The following is a 26,598-nucleotide window of genomic DNA, read 5'->3' on the forward strand; positions in this document are numbered from 1 at the left end:
TGGTTTTACTTTGTTTTATTCATTAGCAGCTAAATTTATTGGCTAAGTTTAGTCGCACAGTTTCCATTTATAATGCGCAAGTGACAAGATTGTTCAGAAATTTGTTCTGTCACTCACCCTGCTTTTTATCTAACATTGGTTGATCTACGTTGGTTGTGACGCTTATCATGTTTGTGTTCCGTGTCTCTTAGACCGTTTCTTTTTTAACAGTTTTAAAATACATGACACGAAAGGACACTTGCAGTTAAAACGTCCCATTGGCTGATGCAGGACAAATTTTTTTAAACAAGAAAAGGCATAAAAGTTCCGCAAACTAAAAGAAACATTCGGGACAAGTAACACGAAACATTCTTTATTGGCTCAAAATAAAAGTTCATGAACACTGGCTGAGAGCTGAAACATGGCGCACTTCAAGCGTTTAATACTGAACTGGTGAGATGACTGAAAAGGCTGCGCTTCGAGTATTGATACACATCAAGGCTTCGACTGGCGCAGGCGTTTGGCGCCGTACACTATTCCTGTCTCCAAAGGGCACCAGATGGTTTGCATTTCCTTTTGTTTTTTCAAAAAACAAACAGTTTCTTTAATTATTGTCGCTGGAGACCCCTGTTCTCACATGCTTGACGTAAGGAGCTTGTTGGTCAGAATGTAAGATTTTGAAAAGATAGTGAGAACCTGTTTTTGCGGCTTCGTAAAGGTAATGTCAGCAGGATAAAAACTGCGAATGGGGTTAGTGGTTGAGCGTGTACCATAAGTGTCGAACTTTACAGGAGGTGTTTTGCCAATATGTTCCGTTGATCGATGTGTAATGACATGAAGATGCTATGAAATTAATCACATTTGCAAAAATAAAGCATGCACTTAGTTAGAATGCTATGCTGGGCAGCGTTAGACACTTCGTAAATTCCCAAAAGTTGTTAACCGCCAACAAAAATTTCAAAACAATTGAACGAGTAAAGAAATCTCCCAAGTACAGTTATTAAGGTGTTTGAAGAGCCACTCAACCACCCTACTGCAGTGATCGGAAGCACCTTAGAGTCAGCGAGGTGTCCTATAAGTGGTCTTGTCCAAAAGAAATTTTCTGTTAAATCCTCAAAATTTAGGTTCTTGCCCTTCGTTTTCCCTCGACTTGCGCTTTCGAAAGCATCGCCCCTTAAAAGGGGACTGTCCAGAGCCGTTGCCTGAATAGCAACCCGGCTCTCACTAGTACCTCTATCTTCAGTGATGGCGCAAGCGGCGGCTGGGATAGGCTGATAACGCCCTCCCCACTGCAGGCTGCTATATTACGTCATAGAAGAGCGGTAAGAGAGGACGGCTTTACATTTTCGTTACGCTTGTGAAATCTACGCTTAGCAAATTGCACAGTCAACAAAACCATATTCCGCACAGTGAACTTAACGGGTTCACAGTTTAGGTAACTGCATAGTTCAGGGAAGGGCCCGTCTCGACCCGCCAACTAAAGCTGTATTAGAAGAGTAGTGCGGGATTTAAAGAGGAAAACAAAATGGTGGACATTTCTTGTACTCCTGTCGGAAACCTGAACCACGCAGTGAGGGGAGGAACAGAAAAAGAAATGTTAGAAGAACGTGGAATTCATTCTATCTTTGTTCAATGCAGCACAAACCTGGAAGTACGTTTTCATCTCGGTTCCTCACATGACACATCGACGATATCTTCTCGAAGTAAGCGCCAAGCCGCTGCACGCCTTCTGGAGTACCGTTCTTCTTAAGCAACGCCTACCCTGCTACGAAGACGTCACAAATGGTTCAGAGGGGCTCCGAAACACTTTTGATCGCCTGGGGCCTCGCGGATATCGCAGCACGTGTCTTTAATATATTCTGGAAAGTAAATGATGATTGCACTGTATTGTAGCACCAAGCACGGGCACTTCCTCCGGTTAACTTTTGAGCCATCACAAGTAACACAGGGAGGCTACAATGGCGTGATGAACACGGCCGTGTACACTGGTTATGTTAGTAGCTTTCGTTTAAGTGTGGCTTCTGCTCGAGTTGTAACGTCGCCATTATAACAGTGGCAGCAATGTCCGTGCATGAAGTTCACTGCACTTATGAGCATTTTAATTTAAAATTTACATGTTGCACTTAGGAGCTTGGGCTAGGTTGGGTTAGGTGACAGTGGCAGTGATTCCATCTTTTGCAATGTTTAGGTGACCGGTACAGGGCATGAGACCGAATAGCCTGACAGTTACACAAATCATTGATGTAGTGGAGTTACCACACATGAAAGATAGTACTCAAACATGCAAGCAGGGGACGTAGTGAGGCTAGTATGAGCATGGCATTGAGATAATAAATGATAGCACCCCGGCTGGTCATGCAAATACGTTAAAACGAAACGTCAGTAGTGAAGGAAAGCACAAATTCGAATCGCCTTTTTGATGTGAAAACAATCTTAGTTGCGTCTAACTATATGCTGCACGAATAGTCAGTTAAGGAAAAGTTTTGTGAAGGCCTCAAGGAAAACTGGCAAAAATAAACAACAGTTTAGTTCGGTCTTGTTTTTTAATATAGTGCCGTAGTTATGGCTAATATTTCAGTCTTCGAAACTGTTAAAAGTTATGAAGAAGCGCTACTGCGTATCGTTTATGTGGTGTCGTACTTTTGTCTGTGTTTATATCGCGCGCAACGAAATTCTTCGGGAAGCAGTGTTTTCAGAGAAGTGTCCATATTGCAATCATCTCCTTTGACGATGACGAGCAGGAAATTCGTGCATCTCTTTCTTTCATGTTTTTCCAGCGCTAATGGACGAGCACAGTAACAAGTGATGTGCGTGCAGACCATGTCTCTGTTGTCCTTTTTCTTTCCCCTGACCGCTTCCATTCGCGCTGGAAGATTTGAACGCATTCTAGCCTGCTGAGTTTATCATTCTGCTGTGCTTCCATTGTTCTGCTTTTCTAAGATACCTCAAATGTCCATGATTCGCTGCCTGAAACATATGGCGAGCAAGTTGTTTCATATTTGACAAGCTTTATCTTAAAGGCGAAGTTTTAAGAAGCAATGATACCCTACATTCTTTTTCGTTTTTGTTTTTTTTTTTTTTTTCCGGCGGCTAAACTACGAAATATAGTGTTGCCACTTCCGGAGCTGTGCTGCAGGAGAGATGAACTGCGCAGTAGATGAGAGTAGAGGGCGCTCCGGTCTCATGGCACGGATGCGGCGAAGGACTTGAGCAGCAGGATGAAGCTCTTGGGGGCGTTCTCGTTCGGGTCCAGGGCGGGCAGCTTCTCGAGCGCGCCGCACTCGTCCGAGCCGCTCTCGTAGCGGCCGCAGAAGACCTTGACGAGGTTGTGCAGGATGTGCTCGGCCGTCTCCCGGACGTACTGGAGGGCCTTGGGGTCGCCACAGTTCTCCCTCAGGCTGGTCTGCTTGCAGCTGAACATTTTGCTGTACTCGCTGAGAGAGAAAGACCAAAACAAAGATGAGCTGTTAACCCTGCTTGCTAGTGCCAGTAAAATAGCTTGATCTAGTAGTAGTGGAAGCTTTGCCCGTGTCGCAGATCCTCGATCGGTTTACAATACCAAGGCTGTGGTAATGCATGTACTACCTACTGCTCTCTGCCCGTAGAGTCCAATATGAGTGTCAGCTTCGATGAAAAGTTCCTGGGCAACCAGGTTCGATGTCCAATCGTACAGTCGGGCACATATGACACCCCTGAAGCTCCAAAGCATCGTTTGAGGCAAGGGCCGCCCACCCTGCAGGTATTGAAGCTTAAGATACTTCCCGGAGGACACGGACCTTTCGAGCAATGTTGTATATTGAGCTCAGCTTTATGTCTCCTCTCCCCTTTGACCAATAAACTGTTAATAGCTTCTTTGCAGAAACTGGTTGTGACTTGGCATTGCGTCCTTGGTGTTAACTATCCCTGACCAAGGTAATTATAAGGATATGGTTCCAATAACTGCGTATTCCAAGAGAAGGCAAGTGAAGCAGGGGGCGGCAGAAAGTTAGGGGGCGGATGAAAAGAACTTTGTGGGGATACGGTGGCCGCAGCTAGCAAAGAGCCGGGTTAAATGGAGAGACATGGCAGAGGCATTTGCCCTGCTATGGGCGTAGTCAGGCTGGTGGTGGTGATTATGATGATGATGATGATGATAAAATGCATATTCGTTTGTTTTTTTTACGAACCAGCACGCGTAGCGTATCTTCTCCTTGGGCGGGGCATTGAGAGCGATCCGGTAGAGGTCCTCGCGGAAGTTCTGCACGCACTTGTGGATCCGGTCACCGGCCTTGTTCAAGCAGGGGGCGCTCTTCAGGTAGCCTGCGCCGCAAAAGCATAGCCGGTAAGGAAAGGCTCCGCCAGCTCGTTAGTACGATTCGTCTACCGTGTTTGTACGGCTGGGGAGAGTGTTGTTTCGCTCTTGTCATTCTCATCATCGTCATCTATAGTTATATGACGTCCAGTACTGAACTGGGGCCCTCCGCCAGTTTCCTCAAGCCCTTCTTCCCCACCATAGTCACAACTACTATGTGCTAATGTCTACCTTATCTTATCTCTTTTCTTCTTATTCTACCTTATCCCTTTTCTTATATTCCATTCTTACCCCTTTCCTTCTTATCCGATCTTACCCCCTTACCTTCTTATCTTATCCCTTTTGTTATATTCCATCTTATCCCTTTCTTTCTTATCCCTTCTTATCTCTTGCCTTCTTATCCCATCTCACACCTTTCCTTCTTATCCCATTTATCCATTTCCTTTCCTCACCTGCATGTAGTGTTTGCGCTAAAAACTGCGACTTTGCCGCGTGCATATCCCCGAGCTTACATCCCCCATGATTGCTTTATCGACTTCTTTCACCTTTACATATCTGTACATCCCTTTCCCTAAAGCGAGGTAGCCGACCCCGAGAGTCTTCTGGTTCCTCGCCGCCTTTCCTTCTCCACTCTATATCCCTGCTTACTAAAACGGGAAGTACTTTCGCGCGCCTGTTGACTGTTGGCTACCGGCTCCCTAAGTTTATATAGCAACTGTAGTCGTTGTGGTTACAGTTCTTTCTTTTTCACGTTGAAGCATAGTGGTGTGCAACTACAGTGCAGCACTTCAACTGTCCTACCGCATACAAAGTAATGCAAAACTGAAAAAAAAAGACAGCATTTCACAAAGAAATGCATCTTCGTCGTTTCCCGGTATTTTGAATGAGCGAGAAATGCGCCGAAGCCGCGAGATCCAACAGACACGGAGAAAGCCAATCTCTCATTAATTCACGCATGTGGTACACGAGCGCAGTGGGTGGCAATCCGTCTTTTTCACAATATGTGGCGTCCTCTGGGAGTGGCGAAAAATTCTTCTGCTACTGGTTGAAAACAAACGCGCGTGAGAGACCTAGACGCGATCTGGCTCCGCTAGGAGCCAGCTGCGCCTGCTAATTGACAACTATGTGCTTGACAGCTGCCGCCATCTGTCGCATGCACCTTTCACTAATATTAACTGCGCATGCGCAGTAGGAGCTGGCGGTTTTGTTTTCAACCAGTAGAGCTGGAGGAGAAGAGGCGCGCATGCGCAGAGCGACCGCGTGAAAAACGCGGATTACGGCACTGCTGGTGCCGTATTCCGTTCTCTCAAGCGTTTTTTTTTTTAGCTGCTTCGTCGACATATTTAGCTTCTCAGGGACTCATTATTTTTGGATCTCGTTTTTGAACGTCCACGCCCGTGGAGAAATAAGCGCTACTTGTTACACCACTCGCAAATTAGCCATCTTTTCATGCAGTAAATCGCGAGGGAAGCAAACCTGAGCGACCACACAAATGAAACAACGCAGAGCATCCGCCTACACTGGGACATTATGGCGGGCAATCTTGGGGACGGAGCTCTGTAGAGCGTGGCGTATCACGCCGCCGGTTTTCTGATAATGGGGCTAGTGAGGCTTTCGATTTTAAACGTGAATTACGGTGACCGCGCCTACCTCCTCGTCGTGCCGGCAGACCTCCGTGCTGACACAAATGGAACAACGCAGAGCATCCGCCTGCTCTGGGACCTTATAGCGGGCAATCTTGGGGACGGAGCTCTGTAGAGCGTGGCATATACGTTACGCTTGTGGTCCGGGTGAGTAGCGTCACACTTCCTCTCCGTCTCCTCCTGCAGCGTTATCAATGCCGTCACCGCGGAGCCCCGGAAGAAGCCCAGCAGGCAACGCTCCGAGTACTCGTTGGCGCATTCGATGCCCTTCAGCTGGCGCCTGCACGAGACGGAGGAGATGTATAGCTTTAACCAGCAGTATATAAAATATGACTCATCGGAACGAATTTTCCCACTTTTCTTTCGTCAACCATCGTATTAAGGTTGCGCCTCTAACCCAAACATTTAGAGTTCGAGCTGCATTTCTTCGTTTTTCAGTAAGGCTGGAAGCACAATACACAAGAATGCATGCACGCACGCAAAAATATCGGCCATACGCAGCTAGTCCGTTCCAGGGGTCTGGTGCAACTATTTGAGATTGGCTCGCTGTGCTCGCTTTTATAAGGCTTCAAGGGCAGTATTATATCAGCTGTCCATTTCGCATCCGTTCGGTCCTCTGTCAGTGGTCACTCAATAATACCCACGACTTTCAAGCGTCTGTGGGAAGCAACCCGGAGGACCGAATGTACGCGAAATGGACAACATAAAATGGACAGCTTACAGAATACGACCGCACAAGCACGCCGGCTTAAATCATCTCCTTTCCGGAAACCCACCAAATAAAAAGAAAGAAAGAAGAAATAGAAAGAAAAAAAATTTGCCATCAGTCCCGCCCGCACCCCATATGCACGCGTACCACTGGCCCGAGCACATGCGGGCCGGACCACTCTGAACCACCCACGCATGGGCACACTACAATCCATGACTGGTCTCCAGATTCTTCGCTCTTCTCTAACCGACCTCTGCCCTTTCCACCCATCTTTACCACTCTTTTCGCTGTACGACTGATATGTGCGCTTACAGGTGGGCGTTTTTCGATTGATTGATTGATTGATTGATTGATTGATTGATTGATTGATTGATTGATTGATTGATTGATTGATTGATTGATTGATTGATTGATTGATTGATTATTTGATTGAACAACTTTTATTTCCTGCTGAAAAGACGTAAATTTGGTGACTACGCGGAGTTTACGGCGTTCTTTCCTTTCCTCTTCTTGGCGATGCCACTGCTGCAGAAGCTTATTCCCATTGATCGCGCTTAGGACTTGTGACGGATATTACCCGCCTTAGTTCTCTTCTCTCGCTCTTACCAGGACTCTCATATCGTTCTTGTTGTTGGTGGTGATGTAGGCATTGTTGAAAGTTCCCATAGAGGCCCCTGCATTCCCTCGAGGCTATCTGTTCCTTGCTTATCTACTACTTCTTCCTCTTGTTCGAAATTCACCTGGGCAACATGGATTACCAATCCTCGCACTTCTGCGACTATGTATACAGGACATGAACACTCTTTATTGTTTCCCATGTCACCCTAAGGCTAGGATTTATATCGAGTTGAAAGGATATGTCGCAAGGTTGAGTCCGCTAAAAATGTTGTCTGCAAGCGCAGAATGCATTTCTGCATTAAAACCCACACAAACTCAGTTTAAGAATAACAGTATCTATTATATCTTTAAGAAATATTAATTCGCTTTATTCTGTTGTTCTCGCGTTTCCGACGCCCCCCCCCCCCCTCCCCCTCCTCTTTTCACTCACTTGCAGCTCTGGGCGAGGTGCGTCTCATTCTCAGGCAGGCGCGGTCCGTGGCCGAACGAGATGAACTCGGTGCCGCAGGCATCGATGGAGCCGTCACCGCAGTTCGGATCGTCGCGAACGTGCGAGGCTCCTGCACAGGGAAGAAGGGCAAAGGTCACGGAATGTCAGAAAGCAAGAAGAACCGGCGGATGCTGAGAGCGCAACGCTCATCCTAAGTATTTTAGTGAGCTACCACTAAGGTTTCCAGTCCCGGAAAAACCCGTTGACTATTTGAGGGTCTGAAGCCAGCTAGATCTGTAGAAATAAAATATATATGGCTTAAGACCCGTGGCGGTGCGCACAGATAAGCTTCGCTGGCCACTGCAAGAAAGCACTATGCTATCACCACAACTGATCACTGTTCATGTACAATTGCCACTCTCTCGCGCTGTGCATTGCACAAAATAATCATCACCCCGACTGCGCCGCTCCTGAGTTTAAGACTCATGGCGGCGTGAACAGATCAGCTTCGCTGGTCGCTGTAGGGTGCATCGTAGGGTGCATTTTGTTTAGTATATGTATGTTTGGGAAAGAGCCTGTTTGTAATTGTCTCCAAGTGACAGCTTCCGGCCGAGTTCATGTCCCTGCTTTTGGCATACTGGACTCGCCCGATGCACCCCCGCCCCGCCAAGTGGAGCTGATATGGGTGCCTGCGCACTCCGGGAATCCCGGAAACGAGGCCGCCAACCTTTTAGCCCGAGGTTCTTTAAACCGGGCTCAGGTGGCCTCGGATCGGGGATTCACGAAGGATCGCATGCACTCATTCAGTGAGCTGACCCAGGCATACAGAGCCTCTCGCCAGCTCTACCCCCCGCCCCACCCCTCCCTAGATAACAGACACGCAACACTCTGGCGCAGATTACAAACACATACTCTCCCCTCGCCCCTTACCCTAACCCACTATCATCCCTCCTTCCCCACTCCTGCTTGCGCCCTATGCCCAGAACCCTTCGCTTCTTCCCTCCACATCCTTTCCCTCTGCCCGGCGGACCCTCCCCCGCGGGACCTAGAGAACCTGAAGACCTGGGAGGACTGGGAGACCCTGCTGCATTCGGAGGACCCGGCCGTGCAGACCATCGCCACCGGCCGTGCTGCCAGTGTTATGGACCTCAGGAACATAAACACTTGAGTGCAGTGGGGTCGTGCGGGGACCCTGGGGCGTGCCCCGAATTCCTTTGTAAATAAAGTTTTCTCTCTCTCTCTCTCTCTGCTGAGAGATTTGTGCGGCGGGGGATATAGTTCCGCGGTCTCGTCGGATGCTCGGAAAGTAATGTATCCTCGAGCTATCCTGTCGGCCTCTTGGTTCTCTGCCACCCCCGTGTGCCCCGATATCCACACAAATTTGTGTGTGGTCTTGTCGTTTTCTTCTTCGTGGTTTTTAAGCATGAAATGCTCTTAGCTCCCGTTGTCGGCAGTGTGGTGACGTCACGCCGAGACCGAGAGCCATCATCCGGGCTCTGAAACGAGAACATCCGGGCACCGTACGAGACTTAACGAGATTTAACGAGACTCTCTAAGCCCTCCTACGCGACCGGCATGCAAGCGCCGGTTGGTCTCCAAACGAGTCACAAAAAATAACTGCTGCCAGTGCCTTCTCAATGTTTATCAAGATATCAGTCGAGCTGTGCGTTTGATAATGCAAGGAATTATAATTTCCGATTTCTAATAACGCGTGCAAAAAAGCACATAAATGCCACGATACACTTCGTTGTCATACGTGATCTCTTAGGGGCTTCGCGCATCGAAGCAAAGCCGCGCAGGCGCACAGGGGCCCGGGGGAGAAGCGCTGCGTTCAAAGGGCAAGGCATCGCACCGAACGGGTGGTGGCGTTCCTCCCTTCCTTTACGGTGCGGTTCGGGTCTCCACCGAGATGGCAGAGAATTACTGCGCCATTTCCTTTCCTCAAAAAACCTTGCGTTCAAATGGCAAGGCATCGCGCTGAACGGGTGGTGGCGTTCCTCCCTTCCTATACGGTGCGGTTCGGGTGTCCACCGAGATGACATTAGGCCCGTAAACATTTCATGCTTACTCTACTCTCGGTTACGGGAGAGGCAGAGATTTTTAATTCTGTCGCAGCTCTCACGAGAGATACTGTGCCCCTCTACCAGAGCGGGCACAAAGGCTATTCTAGGGCTTGATTTAACTAAAGCATTTGACAGCGTCTCGCACCGAGCTATTCTCACTAACCTCTCCCTATTAAATCCTGGTCACCGTACCTACGAGTATATACGTACTTTCCTCTCTGGTCGTACAGCTGAACTTAGCTTTGGCTCTCTCCTCTCAGACCCTATAAACCTCGGTAGCAATGGCACCCCCCAGGGATCCGTTCTCTCCCCATTTCTTTTCAATGTCGCCTTGCTCACGCTACCTTCTAAATTAGACGCTATCCCCCGGCTATCCCATACCTTATACGCAGACGACATTACCCTCTGGGTTTCAACAGGCAACGATGCTGAGGTCGAATCCGCACTTCAACAAGCGGTCGATGTCATTGAGCGCCATGTAGCCGCAGCCGACCTCTCGTGCTCCCCTCAGAAATCCGAGCTGCTGCTCATCCGAGGTCAACCCGGCCTCCACGGCCATCCTCCCATCTGCATTACTGCTAGTGGTCAGCCCATACGCGAAGTATCCACCATTAGGGTATTGGGGCTCCTCATCCAGAGCAATCGGAAAAACACCGACACTCTAGCTAAACTTACAGTCTCTGTATCGCAGACCATTCGTCTAATTCGTCGCATTGCTAATAAACATAGAGGCATGCGAGAGGCTGACCTCCGACGTCTTGTTCAGGCGTTTGTTATCAGTCGCCTCACATATACCCTCCCTTACCTCTACCTTAGCTGCCAGGAACAGGACCGCGTTGACTGCCTTATTCGACAGGCTTACAAGGCGGCTCTTCATCTCCCCCACCGGACCCCCACGTATAAACTACTGGCATTAGGGGTCTACAACACTGTGACGGAGCTCTCGGAAGCTCATCTCACTTCTCAGTACGAGCGTCTCACTCACACCTCCACGGGACGTCACATACTCGACAAGCTTGGAATACGCTTCGAAACAACCGCACCCGACAGGGTCCAGGTTCCACACCATATCCACAGTAACCTTATCGTTACCCCTCTTCCTAAAAATATGCACCCAGAATATCATGTCGCTCGCCGAAAGCACAGGGCTAAGTCTCTGCACAAAAAATATTTAACAGATCAGACAGCAGTTTATGTCGACGCCGCTGAATACCCCGACCGCGAAGCTTTTTCGCTCGCGGTTGTAAACTACTGTGGACGGCCGCTAGTTGCGTGCTCCATTCCCGTCAGATCGCCTGAAGAGGCCGAGGAGGCGGCCATAGCCTTGGCGATGGTCTCCACCTCTGCAGAAACCATCTTCAGCGACTCTAAATCGGCGATTCGTAGTTTCGCCAAAGGCCGGGTCTCCCCTGTCACCCTCTCTCTCCTCCACTCCACCAAACTTCAACTCCGCCCGATCCAATTGATCTGGGTCCCTGCGCACTCGTCGCATCCAGGCAACGAGGCGGCCCACAATTATGCCCGAGGATTCGTCGACCGGGTTGTGGTGTCGCCCGTCCTGCGGACGGCGAGAGATCGTATGGTCACATTTCATGACATAACCATGCACTACCGCTTAGGTAGACTTCTATATCCCCCCGCACATAGTTCTCTCACCAAACCCCAAGAAGTTGCGTGGAGGCAACTCCAAACGAACACCTTCCCCAACCCCGCGATATATGCCCGCATATACCCTGGGGTCTACTCCCCTTCCTGTCAAATGTGTGGCCAACATGCCACTCTATCCCACATACTGTGGGCTTGCCCTCGCGACTACCCCCCTAGAGGCTTGCAGCTCTCGAATCCAGACCAGTGGGAGGCCGCATTGCTCAGCTCCGACTCGGACACAGATCCGGGTTGTGACAAGAGCCCTAGAAGTCGCCGAACGCCACGGGCTCATGGCCACTTGATGGGGCTCTAACCCCACACCGTCAGATACATCTGTCGACGAAAATAAAGTTTATCCTCCTCCTCGCTGCGAGGAGTATGCGGAGCGCGTGACGACCTATCCTGCCATTCATGTAATTTCGGCGGGCTGTTTGAGAGTCCGTGAGTATTGTTAGTGACCGCCTGGTTCTATAGCCCTCCTCCACCGCTAGAGCAACCTCGGCCTCTGCAGCTGTGCAGTCTCGGAGAGACGCGCTGGTCATTTCGCGTAGAGGCGAATTGACCACCGCCGCCACTGCGATTTTGGTGTCTCCTCCTCTCCAGGACACGTCTGCATACACGGTCATGTCTTGAGGAGCGTATGTCTTCTCGATGGATTCGGCCCTCGCTTCTCTTCTACCTCGGTGGAGGTTGCGGTCCGTGTTTCTTGGTACTGTCGCTACCTTGAGGGACTTGCGAAGCTCGTCGGGGATCGTTTCCGTCCTCGACATTTCTCGCATCTGCTTGCGGTATCCGAGTCTCTGTAAGAACGCTCTTCCAGTCATTGCCTGCAACAGCCCGAGCTTTAGAGAGGCAAAAAATTGGCAGTGGCTTAGCTCGTCTGTTCCAGGATATAGGTAGCGAAAGCGAGCGCAACGAGGAGGCAAGCGGTGTAACGTCATACCAAACTGCGGCGGTGGCTCCGCGGCGATGGATGGATGGAAAAAACTTTATTGTTGATAATTTTGAAGGGTCACTGGGCGCCGTGGCCGATCCCTGATCCAGGATGCCGCACTTGACTGCTGCCATCGTGGCTCGGCGCACAAGGAATCGTTGCGCTTCCTCGTCCTCGCTGGCCAGCAAGTGCTCCCACTGCATCACACTCGGGTTGTTTATTCTTGGCTCTAAGTCCGCCTTAGGGCAGGTCTATGTGACATGCTCTAGTGTAGGTTTACCCTGACACCATGGACTTTCGTTTGCATATTGTGTAGGGAAAATCTTGTGTAGTTTGTGCAGGTGCGGGTAGGTACCGGTTTGTAGTTTGCGCCAGTCTATCGCCTCCTCTGAGGCGCGCGGTGTGACGTCCTGCCAGATGGAGCAGCGAGCAAGCGCGCGCAATTAAGCAGTAACTGTCTCGCATATCTCGGTGGACACCCGTCATCTGTTTGTAGAGAAAGGGAGGAAGTGGGAGTGAAAGAAGAAAGGGAAAGAGGGGCTGTAAAAAAGAAAATTAAAATTGTATTTGAGGAAAGGAAATTACTGTCTCACATATCTCGGTGGACACCCGTCATCCGTTTGATGACGTCAACTGCGCTCGTCGATGAGCCACCCCAGGCGCTGGATGTAACGCCAGACGGACGGACGGGAGAACGAGCCATTAAAGGCTTTCGCCGTAAAATGCGTCAAACAACGGTGATGATGATGAAAACTTCATTTGGAGGAAGGGAGTTTGGAACACGTAGGTCCGTGGGCCCCCGCACGGCCCCACTGCGCTCAGACGTTCCTGTCCCGGAGGCTCATGACGCTGGCAGCCCGGCCTACAGCGATGGCGTGCTTGGCCGGGTCCTCGGAGCGCAGTAGGTTCTCCCATGCCTCCCAAGTGGTAAGGTGCTCCAGGCCCCGCGGAGTGAAATGACGCAGGCCTGCAAAGCCGAGCGTCGGCTCTACCCCCCACCCCATCCCTCCCTCGACAATTACCATCAGACACTATACTATGGAGGCGGCTCCAAACAGGGACTTTGCCCTCCCCTTATATACGCTTGCGATATCACTAAGTCCACACAAACCCTTCAAACAACGAAACCCGCGACGGAAGCTGAGCACGTTGCCCACCACGCGAACGTTCCAACATTCTCGTAAAAAATTTCTGAAAATTCGAAAATTGTAAGACTCTAGCTGTAAACGAAATACTGAAGGTAGTACTCATCCTTCTGATATGTAGCAAAATCTTTCTTTTAACGTGTTTCCGTCGATCGCATCGAGCAGTTAAGACTGCCATAGAAAACCAATGGGAACGCTTTTGACGACAGCAAAAACATTAATAAAAAAAAACACAAGACTGCCGTGCGGTGATCTGTGGATATATTCTATGTTATACTGAAGTCTTACATTATATGAAAAAATTGCTTGCGTAAAGGTTTCCCGCTCAAAAATGCTTTTGTCCAGAATTGTTGGTTATGATTAGTGGTTAGTGGTTAGTGGTTTGCACTTAGAACACCACGGTCATCACCGTAGAGCTCGCGCTAAAAAAAAAAATTGGCGGGGGCCTAGCTTTGGTTAAGCCTGGAGGTTGCGAAAGCGAGCGGAGCGCCTCTAACGGGACGCAGCGCGCCGCGTCTAAAGAAGGAACGCAGTGCGCCGGGTCTACAGGTCACGCGTGGCTACCGGACTAGGGATCCCTCCTAGTGATTGTGAGGGCCGGGCCCTTCAGGCACGGTCCAAGCAATACCGCTCTTGTATATAGTATAAATAAATGTTTTACACCACCTACCGGCCGCCGCTGCGCGACGACTCGACTTGGTAGCCCATCTCTCACCCTGGTATGACTTCACGCTATGACGTCACTAGACATGGCATGACGTAATAGGTCATTCTAAATCTCACGCGTGGCTACCGGCCGCCGCTGCACGACGACTCGACTTGGTATCCCAGTTAGCCTGGTATGAGGCCACGCTATGACGTCACTAGGTATGGCATGACGTCACAGGTCATTGTAAAGGTCAAACGTGGCTACCGCCCGCCGCTACGCGAAAGGCCGTTCATGAGCGTAGTATTGCTTTCGCAATAAAATGAAAATTGGTTTTTGACGGAAGGAAATTACGCAGTAATTGTCTCACATCTGGGTGTACTCCTGAACAACGCCGTAAGGAAGGGAGGGAGGTGGGAGTGAAAGAAGAAAGAGGTGCCGCAATGGAGGCCTCCGGAATAATTTCGACCACCTAGGGCTCTTTAACGAGTACTGACATCGCGCAGCACCGGGACGCCTTTTACGTTCCGCCTCCACCGAAACGCGGCTGCCGCGGCCGAGTTCGTACCCGTGAACTCCGGCCAGCAGCCGAGCACCCCAACCGCTGAGCCACCGCGGCGGATTCGCGCTAAAGCACTGCATTGATATTACTGCTCCGAACCGGACGCCATATGGGCTTCAATATCTCGTTTCGATATTTCAATATTGAGCTTTAATACTTGCATTAAGTTTCTCCTCCTCCGTTTCCTACAGGCACGCTCATAACACACGCACACGCGCGCGCACACACACACACACACACACACACACACGCACACACACACGCAGATTTTTCGAAGTTTAACAGTGGTAAAAAAAATACAAACACAACACAGCATTTGAGCGAAAATCATTTGCGGCGACAGTGTCAAAAGAAAGCCTCAGTTGTACTGCAGAATGGAGCGTTCTTAAAGGCTATCTCTTGAGGACTATTTAAAATAAATTAGCTGTTTATGCTAAATCTCACTGTGTATCAAGTTCACTTAAACGCGTGCTGTAGCACAGAAGGCCACAGAGAGAGGGCGGGAGGAGCGATTATCACCAGAAGTCTTCCATGATGGCGGTGTCTGTGGGACGAAGCCACCCACTGCGGCTCTTCTTGCCGTGTTTCGCTTTTATTTTCCATCCTTCACGGCGCAGTCTAGGTGTGTACGATGAGACAGTCAAAGGGACACACGGTAAATGGGAAAAAAAAATTCCTCGAAACGCTCCAGCTTCGCCTCTAAGAGTGGAACGCGACAGCGTCTTGCAACGCAGCCAGGGAGTCCACAAAACGCTATGACCTGGGAGGACTGGGAGACTCTGCTGCGCTCGGAGGACCCGGCCGTGCAGACCATCGCCACCGGCCGGGCTGCCAGTGTTAGGGACCTTAGGAACATAAACACGAGTGCAGTGGAGTCGTGCGGGGACCCTGGGGCGTGGCCCGAATTCATCTTCAAATATTTCTCTCTCGCTCGGCTGTATGCCTTGCTCGTGGGTAAATTGGTTTTTCAGGAAAGGAAATTATTGGTCTCGCATACCTCGGTAGGCACCTGAACCGCGCAGTACGGGAAGGGAGGAAAGTGGGAGTGAACAAGGACACCGTATTCACTAGACGCACCTTTGTTCATTCCAAACCATCGAGCTGGCTTGGCGGAGTGGTTAGCGTGCTCGTTTCACACTCCGGAGGCCCCGGTTCGATTCCCGAACTCGACCAATTTCCTACTCGGTTTTATTTATTAATGCTGCCGGTATTTTTCGCTTACGGACAATGCCGCCGGCGACGACACCGGCTTTTCTGCGACGCGGGGCCCTTAACGCTCTCGTGTTAAAATTGGTTTTGAGGAAAGGAATTGGCGCAGTATCTGTCTCACATATCTCGGCGGACACCTGAACCGCGCTGTAAAGAATGGGAGGAAGGTTGGAGTGAAAGAAGAAACAAAGAAGTGCCGTAGTGGAGGGCTCCGGAATATGACCGCCTGGGGATCGTTAACGTGCACTGACATCGCACAGCACACGGGAGCATTTGCGTCTCGCCTCCACTGAAACGCCGCCGCCGCGACTTGTGTCGGTGAATACCAGCTGAAAACCACGAAAAGACCACTCTCACAAAAAAAAAAAAAAGACAAAGCTCGTGCAAGGTGGAAAGGAGCGAGAACTAATAAAAAAAATTCGAGAGGGACTCTTTACTGCTTAAGCTTGGAAGTGCGGAAGCATTAGTGCCCCCGGGCGCATTTCTTACGCGTAATGTTTTCACATGCATTAGAGTTCGAATCGTACGACCGAATACCCCACCGCGGTGGCTCAGTGGTTACGGCGCTCGGCTGCTGGCCCGAAAGACGCGGGTTCGATCCCGGCCGCGGTGGCTGAATTTCGTTGGAGGCGAAATTCTAGAGGCCCGTGTACTGTGAGATGTCAGTGCGCGTGAAAGAACCCCAGGTGGTCGAAATTTCCGGAGTCCTTCACTACGGCCTCCCTCATAGCCTCAGTCGCTTTGGGACGCTAAACCCCAATAAACCATAAACCGTACGACAGAATAGTAGGTTCCTGTCTTATTAAGGCGAAAGCCTTTAATGCCTCATTGTTGTCGACAGGAGGTTGTCAGCAGAAGCTTGTCAGCAGTGTCACGCTTTTGCGAGTGTCCACCGAGATATGTGAGACAGTTGCTGCGTAATTTCCTTTCCTCAAATACAATTTTCATTTTCTTCATTACGGCTCCTCTTTATCTATCTTCTTTCACTCCCACTTCCTCCCTTCATCTACGGTGCTGTTCGGGTGACCACCGAGGTGACAGAGAATTACTGCGCCATTTCCTTTCCTCAGAAAGCGTGGCGTTCAAAGGGCAAGGCATCGCGCCGAACGGGTGGTGGCGTTCCATGGACTCCCTGGCAGCACTACAACACGCTGTCGCGTTCCACTCCTAAAGGCGAAGCTTAAGCGTCATTAATTAACAGATAATTAGTATTCAGTCATTCATCAGTAATTATCCATTAATTAGTAATGTGTCGTCACTTAGTAACAAGACGTTAATTTTGTGTGACGTCATCCATTCGTGACGTCACCAGTGCCACAGAGGCAGTCAGAGTGCCCTCTGAATTTTTCCTCTGTACCATCTGCGAGTACAAACACACACGCCGCCGGCTTTTCTTGTAATGGGACTAGTAGTGCTTTTGCATCAATACAGTTATCGCCGCCACAGGCGAATCTCTCAAGTGTAAATGTAATGACGAAATAGCTGAAAAACTACGCATATCTCTGAGGCTGACAGACGGGCATGAAGGTTACGCGTTTGATCAATATTGAAGTATATAATGTGTGTTTTGAAGCCGCTAGTGATAGTTTTCATTTCGGCTGCTCCTGGGCTGCACCGCTCTCCACCAGCAATCACGGAGTCCCCGTTTGCGCCAGTTTGCGTCACTTTTCGGCTATTTCGTCATCAGAGAGTCCCGAGTTTGAATCAGAGCGGCGAGAAAAAGTTTGTCAACTTAAGTCCAAATTTCGTAGCAATAAATGCATCTTTCGCTTCCGGACAAACGACAACAAAGCCACGAGATGCTCAACTAACGGAACTTGCTAAAAAAATGATAGAGTTTTCCTCTGTGTACGTTTAATGCGCCTGCCATTTCCTAAAAAAAAATAATCTAGACGACTACAGACTACAAACTTTTCGTGGGCACTCTCCATTTAAAGCCTAAATTTTGAAATGTGAAGTTTTCTGCCTACAACAGAGAAAGAATTTTATGGGCCACTCACTTTATGCCAGGTGTTTCAGGGAAGACTACGTAATTCTCAAAAACAGGTTTTTGAGGTGAAATAATGGCTTTTTCAGCATAGTATTACCAGTGGTGGCGGGAGCCAAAAAACCGGTGAATCGTCATAAGTAGTATGCTGGTTAACTAATTTTTAATAATTAACTTTTTAACTATTAGAGTTACGCATTTAGCTGCAATTATAGATTTGTAGATTAGGACGTTAGTAATAGCCATATTAGTTTTTACAATTTCGAAAACGCGATTACCCTTGGCGCTGTGGCTCGACAAAATTTGGCTTTTTTGACTAGTTACGTGCACTGGAAAGGTTGCTTTGCCTGCATGCTTTTCGAAAGCACGTGTGTTTTGGCACGATGTAGCCAAATTTTGTCGAGCCATAGCGCCGAGGATAATCGTGTTTTCGAAATTCTAAAAACTGATATGGCTATTACTAACAACCAGCGACAAATCTCTAATTGCAACCGTTCGCCTAGCTGTGATAGCTAGAAAGTTAATTATCAGAAATTATTTAAAAATCTTACTACTTAAAACAATTCACCGGCTTTCCAGTGTCCACCAATACTGGCAATACTATGATGCAAAGGACATGTTTATACCCCAAAAATCCTTTTTTTGAAAATTGCTTAGTCTTCTCTGAAACGCCTGGTATATTGGCTGCCCGCAAGGCACGACATGTCGTTGGGCAGGACAAGTTGTGCCGATAGAGTTCGCAGTGAACCAGTCATCACCGGTTAATGTAAGGAAGGTTAGAAACGAGCATAGTCCCCACACGACTCTTAGCGCCACCTCATGGAAGGCGCGCGGTCAACGTATGAAGCTCCCCCATAGAGTTAGGGAGAGGTTTCATGACCATAAAAGCATTGGAGGACTATGAAACGAGGAATGTAGGAGAGCATGAGAGAGTTCACATGTTTGCAAACGAATCTCCGCAGTCATGAACTGCACTGTTGCTGAATGTCGTTATCTCAAACCAGTTCCTTTGAGTTACACGAGCACGTCTACGTGTTTTATGACTGTTATTCTTCATCGTGTTGCGAAACATGAACCCCATTTCATGCAAATCGCCACTTTACACCTACCTAGTAATATGAAGTGAGCGTTAGTTGGCAGAACCATAGGGTTTCGCGCATAACAAAATGGTTATTCCGCAGAATAACGAAATGTGTTGTCCTGTATAACAACAGAGTTATGACGACACATTGTGGTGTCTGGTCGGCTGAATTGCACTGGGCACGACCACGATACAGCTACGGTAAAAAGACTAATTTCGTTGGGCGCGTATGCATTGCGACAATGTGACTTTCGTTTTTGTTTGTTTTTTGAAGTCATCTTTTGAAGTGAAAAAAAAACCTAAGATCGGCCAGCGTACACAACAAAATGGAATATACGCACCGCGAAGCATGTACAGTCTTTGTCAAAAATATACAGCCCAAGGGGTTTGCTACCAAGCCTTGTAGCAGGCCTCCCAAGCACAATTCATACTCCTAAGCTAGCTGCCGCGGTGGCTAAGTGGTTACGGCGCTCGGCTGCTGGCCCGAAAGACTCGTGTTTGATTCCGGCCGCAGCGGCCGAATTTTGATGTAGGCGAAATTTTTGAGACCCGTGCGCTGTGCGATGTCACAGTGCACGTTAAAGAACCTCAGGTCGTCTAAATTTCCGGAGCCCTTCACTGCGGCCTCCCTCATAGCCTGAGTCGCTTTGGGACGTTAAACCCCAATAAACTAAACCAATCATACTCCTAAGCTTGGGAGGATTGAGGACTTGAATTCCTTCTGCCTACATGAGATTAAGGTCCCTGAGTATGCAAGAGGAACCGCACTGCAGGGCTCAGAAGCAGATTCCTAGGACTGTATACTTTTGAAAAAGACTGCGCATTCCGCGTATCCTCGTCACTGCAGCCGTACTGGCAGCTTAGAAAACAGAGAAACAGTTTACCACATCGAAGTTCGTTAGAATAGCTCCCCGAGTATAGCAGCACATGCGTGCCGTTGAGGTTCATTCAGCCGCTTTAGCAGTGTTACTTTGTCTTCATTGGACTAGATCGCAGCAAAGCACGGCTCAGTAGAGGCAGTGGAGATGGGGGAGGTGGAATGCATACTGCCCAGGGCTGGCTTTAGTCCTCAGGAAAATATCACTCACTACTGTCTTCCTCATAACCCACTGTGTCTACAAGGGTTGGATACAGCGCGCAGAAGGAGAGTAGCAGCAGAGATCCTGCAGTAATTACATGCTTGCTTTTTACAAACAAGAAAACGAGCACGAACACGAGATCCGGAAACGTGTGTCCGGCTCAGGGTTCAGGGTATGCACAGAAAAAAAGGGCGCGGCATCGTTAAGGGTCCCGTAAAGCTGAAAACCTAGCCTCGTCATTGCCGGCGGCAGCGACGGTATGGGTGAAAAATCCCCAGAGAAATCCCCAGACGTGACCAGCGATGACATCACAATGTGCTGCCTACCGTTCCTGCCCACCGCATTCTGAGCAAAGGGCCCACAGTAGCGTGTGGTCGGGGGTTCGGATCCCACCGGCGGCATGTGGTTGTTTTTTCTTCTGCTTTTCTAATCAATTACCTTTAAGCGATAACATATTCAGTAATATTCTAAATCGAACAACAGCACAAAATAAATAAATTAATAAAAAAAAGGCACAACGAGAACTGACTACCTAAAAATCCCTGCCTCTCCCGTAACCGAGAGTAGAGTAAGCATGAAATGTTTACGGGCCTAATGTCATCTCGGTGGACACCCGAACCGCACCGTACAGGAAGGGAGGAACGCCACCACCCGTTCAGCGCGATGCCTTGCCATTTGAACGCAAGGTTTTTTGAGGAAAGGAAATCGCGCAGTAATTCTCTGCCATCTCGGTGGACACCCGAACCGCACCGTAAAGGAAGAGAGGAACGCCACCACCCGTTCGGCGCGATGCCTTGCCCTTTGAACGCAGCGCTTCTCCCCCGGGCCCCTGTGTGCCTGCGCGGTTTTGCTTCGATGCGCGAAGCCCCTAAGAGATCACGTATGACAACGAAGTGTAACGTGGCATTTATGTGCTTTTTGCACGCATTATTGAAATCGGAAATTACAATTCCGTGCATTATCAAACCCACAGCTCCACAGATATCTTGATAAACATTGAGAAGGCACTGGCAGCAGTTATTTTTTGTCTCGTTTGGAGACCAACCGGCGCTCGCATGCCGGTCGCGTAGGAGGGCTTAGAGAGTCTCGTTAAATCTCGTTAAGTCTCGTACGGTGCCCGGATGTTCTCGTTTCAGAGCCCGGATGACTGGAATTCAGTGCCCGGATGAGTGGATTTCAGTGCCCGGATGACTGGAATTCAGTGCCCGGATGACTGGATTTCAGTGCCCGGATGACTGGATTTCAGTGCCCGGATGACTGGATTTCAATGCCCGGATGACTGGATTTCAGTGCCCGGATGAGTGGATTTCAGTGCCCGGATGATGGCTCTCGGTCTCGGCGTGACGTCACCACACTGCCGACAACGGGGGCTAAAAGCATTTCATGCTTAAAAATCCCCTGTGCCCCTTGGTTTCTGTGGCTGTTGGCTTCTGTCATATTTGCAACGAGCCCCTCATTCCCCTTCCTTGTTTGCTTAATTGCTTAGCGAGGGCCTCGATTCTGGCAGCCTTGATGCCATAGGAAGCATAAGAGGGTTCTCACACAGCTTCCACCCTCTCCGTTCGACGACGTTCTACGTCACACCTGCGGTAAATCAGGACGTTCTACGTCCGCCGCTTATGAACGTGGGTGGCGCTGATGAACACTCTCAAGGTTAGGTTACTTGTAAATATAAATACCCCCCGAAAGCAGAAGGTTTGACAGCCGTCGCCGTAGCTCAGAGGTAGAGCACCGGACGCGTAATTCGGAGGTCGTGGGTTCGGATCCCACCGGCGGCATGTGGTTGTTTTTTCTTCTGCTTTTCTAATCAATTACCTTTAAGCGATAACATATTCGGTAATATTCTAAATCGAACAACAGCACAAAATAAATAAATTAATAAAAAAATCCCCTGTGCCCCTTGGTTTCTGTGGCTGTTGGCTTCTGTCATATTTAAATTAATGATTAGTCGCGAGAGGTTTGTTCGGGAAGAACAACCGAGGTCTCACAAGCCCTACCGGGGGCAGCATCTGTCATCACAGGGCAGTGGCGCATTGCTTATCCGCTGCACCACTGTGCCACGATTGGTACTAGTGCTCCGAGTGATCTATGAATGTAAAGTCGAGAATTACAATTCCGCATATATGGGCGTTAAGCCATTAAAGCTATCGCCCTACACCCTTAAGGCGGGGCATAGGTGTCCCCTCCGTTTTTTGTTGTTGTCGTTGTTGTTGTTGTTGCACTTTTGATCTGTTCTAAATCCTAATTTTTTGAATTCAGGTCAGTACTTCGTTATTTAGCTTCTTTTCTCTGTGCCTCTTTTCTTCAGCTATCACGGTGCAGTGCTCGCATTGGCGTGCTGTCTTTCGACACAAGTTAACCTTGCTCACTGAAGTGTTGCCCCTAAAGAGCAGTTGTGTGGTCCCGCGATGAATGAGTGACCTATAATTGAGACGCCACTCGGACAGCGGTTCAAGGAGCAAACGAAATCACGAGCGTCCCCCGCCACACTGAGCCGTCCAGGGGCAAGACGGTTCCGCCCAGTTAGGCAGCCTAAGTGGCCCTGCCCCTCCCGTTACGACGGCGCGACCCCCATCTCCCGTCTTGCATGCGCTGTGTGTTTCGAAAGATCTGAACGGACGAAAGTGAGCCTCGTTTATTAAGTCCAGCTTTCGGAGCGTGACGCACTCTTATACCGTTCGTTTCGCTCATTTCCGTCCAGCCGCTGAGGTTTTGTCCCCGCCGACAGAGGTCGCGTATTGACACTCTTGCAGCGTTAACTCCAGGACACGCGCTGGACCGTGGTACTTTTCTGTCTTCTGTAGAACACGCATGCACAATCAAACCTGCTGATACCAGCAGAGCTCACTGATCATAGCAGTTGCGAAACTCCCCACAGGACCAACCGATTATTGAACTGCGGTACGTATTCTGACTGGGCCAAAACTCGGAGGTTAGGTGACTGTAGCGACGCCTGTGGGCAGTAAACTGTGAATAAGGTACGAATGCCGAAATGGTTGACAACTGTGGTGGTGCTTGCTAATAAAATCGGAGAGGCAAACGCAAAAGCTGAAATGAACAGATATAAAAGTGCGACAGGAAAATTATGAGATAAAGGAAGCAATATATTTCGGCGCTTCTGAAGTCTAGACGAACAGCGGCGGTTCCTGCTACCCGCTCCAACCTTTGAAGTCTTTTCTCGGGGCTTATGCTGGCATCAGAGTAGCGGAAGAAGTCTGTTTAGTTTGATATTAAACAATAGGTTATTTCATAACTTTGAAGCACTGAATTTAGTTAGCCCTTTTCGCGCTATCCTGTCACTGCCATTTTCATCTGTACCGTCAACAGCCAGGACGTCAACTTTTCAGTGGTTGTACTCTCGCGGCATTGTGTTCTAGTTATTAGCTTTAACTAACCTGCGACTCAAGAAATTAGGGTGGCGAAGAACCGCATGAGTTCTAGCACCTAAAACAGCATGAAATGGACGTCAGCATTACCTATTTACGTTCAGGTAGCGCCTCAGGTTGACAATTAAGAATACCACCACCCAGCTTTAGCCCATTGGTGCCGAAATTATGAAGGAATAAAAGAATAAAATCACCCCCCACCACACTATGCTAGCTAATGTTGCCTCATTAAAAGCGAATATTACCAATTTATTTGCGCCGCTAAAATTTCAGAAATCAGTATGTCACGAATTCGAAACAATGGACAATGATGGTGTCAAAAAATAGCGCGAAGGGCTAGAACTAACTCGAAGGCTCAGGAAGAGTAGTCTATTCTTTATCGAAGAGAATTCTTCCTATTTTTCCCGCAAAAGATGTCAGAAGGTCCGTCCTTTCCCCCTTTCTCTTTAACATAACCCTCATACCCCTCGCCCGGAAATTGGCAACTATTCCCCACCTCAAGCACACTCTTTATGCCGACGATATCACCCTGTGGACCACCCACGGCAGTGACGGCGACATAGAGAACACCTTACAGGAAGCAGCCACCCTCACCCAAAATTACGCACGGACCATCGGACTGTCTTGCTCCCCAGAGAAGTCCGAACTGCTCCTCATCCGGCCTAAGAACCACCGCTGTCCCCGCTCCCCCATTGCCATTGAACTGAATGGTTACCCGGTACCCGAGGTTGGCACCCTCCGTGTATTGGGCTTGCACATCCAGAACGATGGCAAAAACACCACTACCCTCAAGAAACTCAAGCAGGTTGCAGGCGCGATATCGCACCTCATCCGCAGGGTTTCGGGACATCATAGAGGCATGAAGGAGCGCGACCTATGTCGCCTCATTCATGCCTTTGTCCTCAGCCGTGTACTGTACACTACCCCATACTTACAACTATCCAAACATGACATAAACGCTTTGGATGCTTTGATTCGCAAGGCATTCAAGGTAGCACTTCACATTCCCCTCAACACACCTACAGACAGATTACTAGGCCTGGGCCTCCACAATACGATCGGGGAACTGGTGGAGGCCCACCGACAGGCCCAATACATCAGGCTCACAAAAACCTCCACAGGTCGGTATATCCTCGACTCCCTGGGAATCAGAATACCGGCCAACGACCCAACCCTTCTCGCCATCCCACGACCCCTTCACCGCGAGCTTCTCATCAGGCCGCTCCCGAGGAATATGCACCCGTCCCACCATGAGCAGCGCCGCAGAGCCCGTGCGAAGGCACTCCATCGAGCGTACGGCCCCCAGCCGGACGCCGTATGGGTGGACGCTGCCTGCACGGGTGATGAAGCGACAGCAGCTGCGGTGGACTCCTCTTCATTCACCCTCCTCACACTACCTCTCCCTCCAGATACGTCCCCAGAGGCTGCAGAGGAAGCCGCCATTGCACTTGCTATAACCCGCACGGAAGCCCGGTATATTTTAACTGACTCTAAAACTGCGATTCTAAATTTTGCTCGAGGCCGAGTTCATGTCCCTGCTTTTGGCATACTGGACTCGCCCGATGCACCCCCGCCCCGCCAAGTGGAGCTGATATGGGTGCCTGCGCACTCCGGGAATCCCGGAAACGAGGCCGCCAACCTTTTAGCCCGAGGTTCTTTAAACCGGGCTCAGGTGGCCTCGGATCGGGGATTCACGAAGGATCGCATGCACTCATTCAGTGAGCTGACCCAGGCATACAGAGCCTCTCGCCAGCTCTACCCCCCGCCCCACCCCTCCCTAGATAACAGACACGCAACACTCTGGCGCAGATTACAAACACATACTCTCCCCTCGCCCCTTACCCTAACCCACTATCATCCCTCCTTCCCCACTCCTGCTTGCGCCCTATGCCCAGAACCCTTCGCTTCTTCCCTCCACATCCTTTCCCTCTGCCCGGCGGACCCTCCCCCGCGGGACCTAGAGAACCTCAAGACCTGGGAGGACTGGGAGACCCTGCTGCACTCGGAGGACCCGGCCGTGCAGACCATCGCCACCGGCCGTGCTGCCAGTGTTATGGACCTCAGGAACATAAACACTTGAGTGCAGTGGGGTCGTGCGGGGACCCTGGGGCGTGCCCCGAATTCCTTTGTAAATAAAGTTTTCTCTCTCTCTCTCTGTCAGAAAGTGGGAGACGAAGATTTCTTGAACGCTGGCTGAAAGTGGCACATTTGCGTCCCCTTATTCTTTGTGCAGCTTCCTCACAGACCTAGAAGGTTGGGAGATTGCGGTCTCTAGCTCAAGAGTTGGCCTCACAGAAGAGGCTGCTGGAATTGGCGGAAAAGGTCGCCAGAAGTCATGGACTGATGGCCGCCAATCGGGATTAAAAGCCAAGCCAACCAAACTTCCCCTAACTCCTTCCCTTACTTGGTTCATCAGTAAAGTTTTTACATACCTACCTTCTCATACAGCGACGCCAAAGATTTTCATCACAAGGTCCCGACTACTGAGAACATGCTGACATCTAACTTTGTACGCAAGCTCCATGTAGTGACAAGTACACGGCGTGCAGACGGTACGTCGCGAATTCGTGACACTGCGGGTAAAAAGGTTAGGCTTATATAAAGCTGCTAAGAGGAAGGGGGGGGGGGGGGGGGGGTAACCGGCTTGCAAAAAGCATTAACTTGGCACGCCAAGTAGGTAGAAACACTTCATTTCACTGCTTCAGATGCTTTGAGGCTCGCTCTGCCTAATTGTCAGGTGATAAAAGTGTGAGAAAAGAAAAACAGCACGGATTACACACCAAACACCCGTTGATTGTATTTTGGTGGAAGGTAAGAGGAAATGGCTCGACATGTAATCCGTATAGCAGTCAATGGTTGATCTATCAGAGAGTTAGTGCAGACACAAAAAGAAAATAAAGGTGGCGGGTACCAGTCAGGTTGAGGGATGAGGCTGGAAAATTTCTAAATGTAAGACAGCTTCTGTTGGCGCATGACATAGGAAATTTGAGGTCAGTGATAAAGGGCTTTCTCCTGGAGTGGGCTTAACTAAGGTGACGGGCCACTGACCATTCACCGTCATCTACAAAAACCTAACTAGTGTGGGCCACAATGTCCTTTGTATGCTCACAAAATGGATCTGTCCCAAGCGAACCCCAAAAGACGCCCTTTCGCTTCAGGACGTACAGCGTTGGTCAAAAGTTCTCAGGC

At 49.6% G+C, this 26,598-nt stretch overlaps 1 protein-coding gene across 1 annotated transcript in view; it reads right to left on the reverse strand.

Moving 5' to 3' along the window:
• Positions 1-336: 336 nt before the first annotated feature.
• LOC149331968 (uncharacterized) overlaps positions 337-26,598 on the reverse strand; it is a 28,699-nt gene continuing 2,437 nt past the window's right edge. Inside the window, exons 2-5 of the mRNA XM_089556958.1 lie at positions 7,671-7,800; positions 6,048-6,193; positions 4,146-4,278; positions 337-3,413 (exon numbers count right to left, since the gene is read on the reverse strand). Coding sequence (XP_089413084.1) covers positions 3,161-3,413; positions 4,146-4,278; positions 6,048-6,193; positions 7,671-7,800 — 662 coding nt within the window. The 3' untranslated portion in view covers positions 337-3,160. The remainder of the gene's footprint in view (positions 3,414-4,145; positions 4,279-6,047; positions 6,194-7,670; positions 7,801-26,598) is intronic.

This window comes from Amblyomma mixtum, chromosome 8 (assembly GCF_055824585.1).
Source record: "Amblyomma mixtum isolate Tamu chromosome 8, ASM5582458v1, whole genome shotgun sequence".
Taxonomy (NCBI): domain Eukaryota; kingdom Metazoa; phylum Arthropoda; class Arachnida; order Ixodida; family Ixodidae; genus Amblyomma; species Amblyomma mixtum.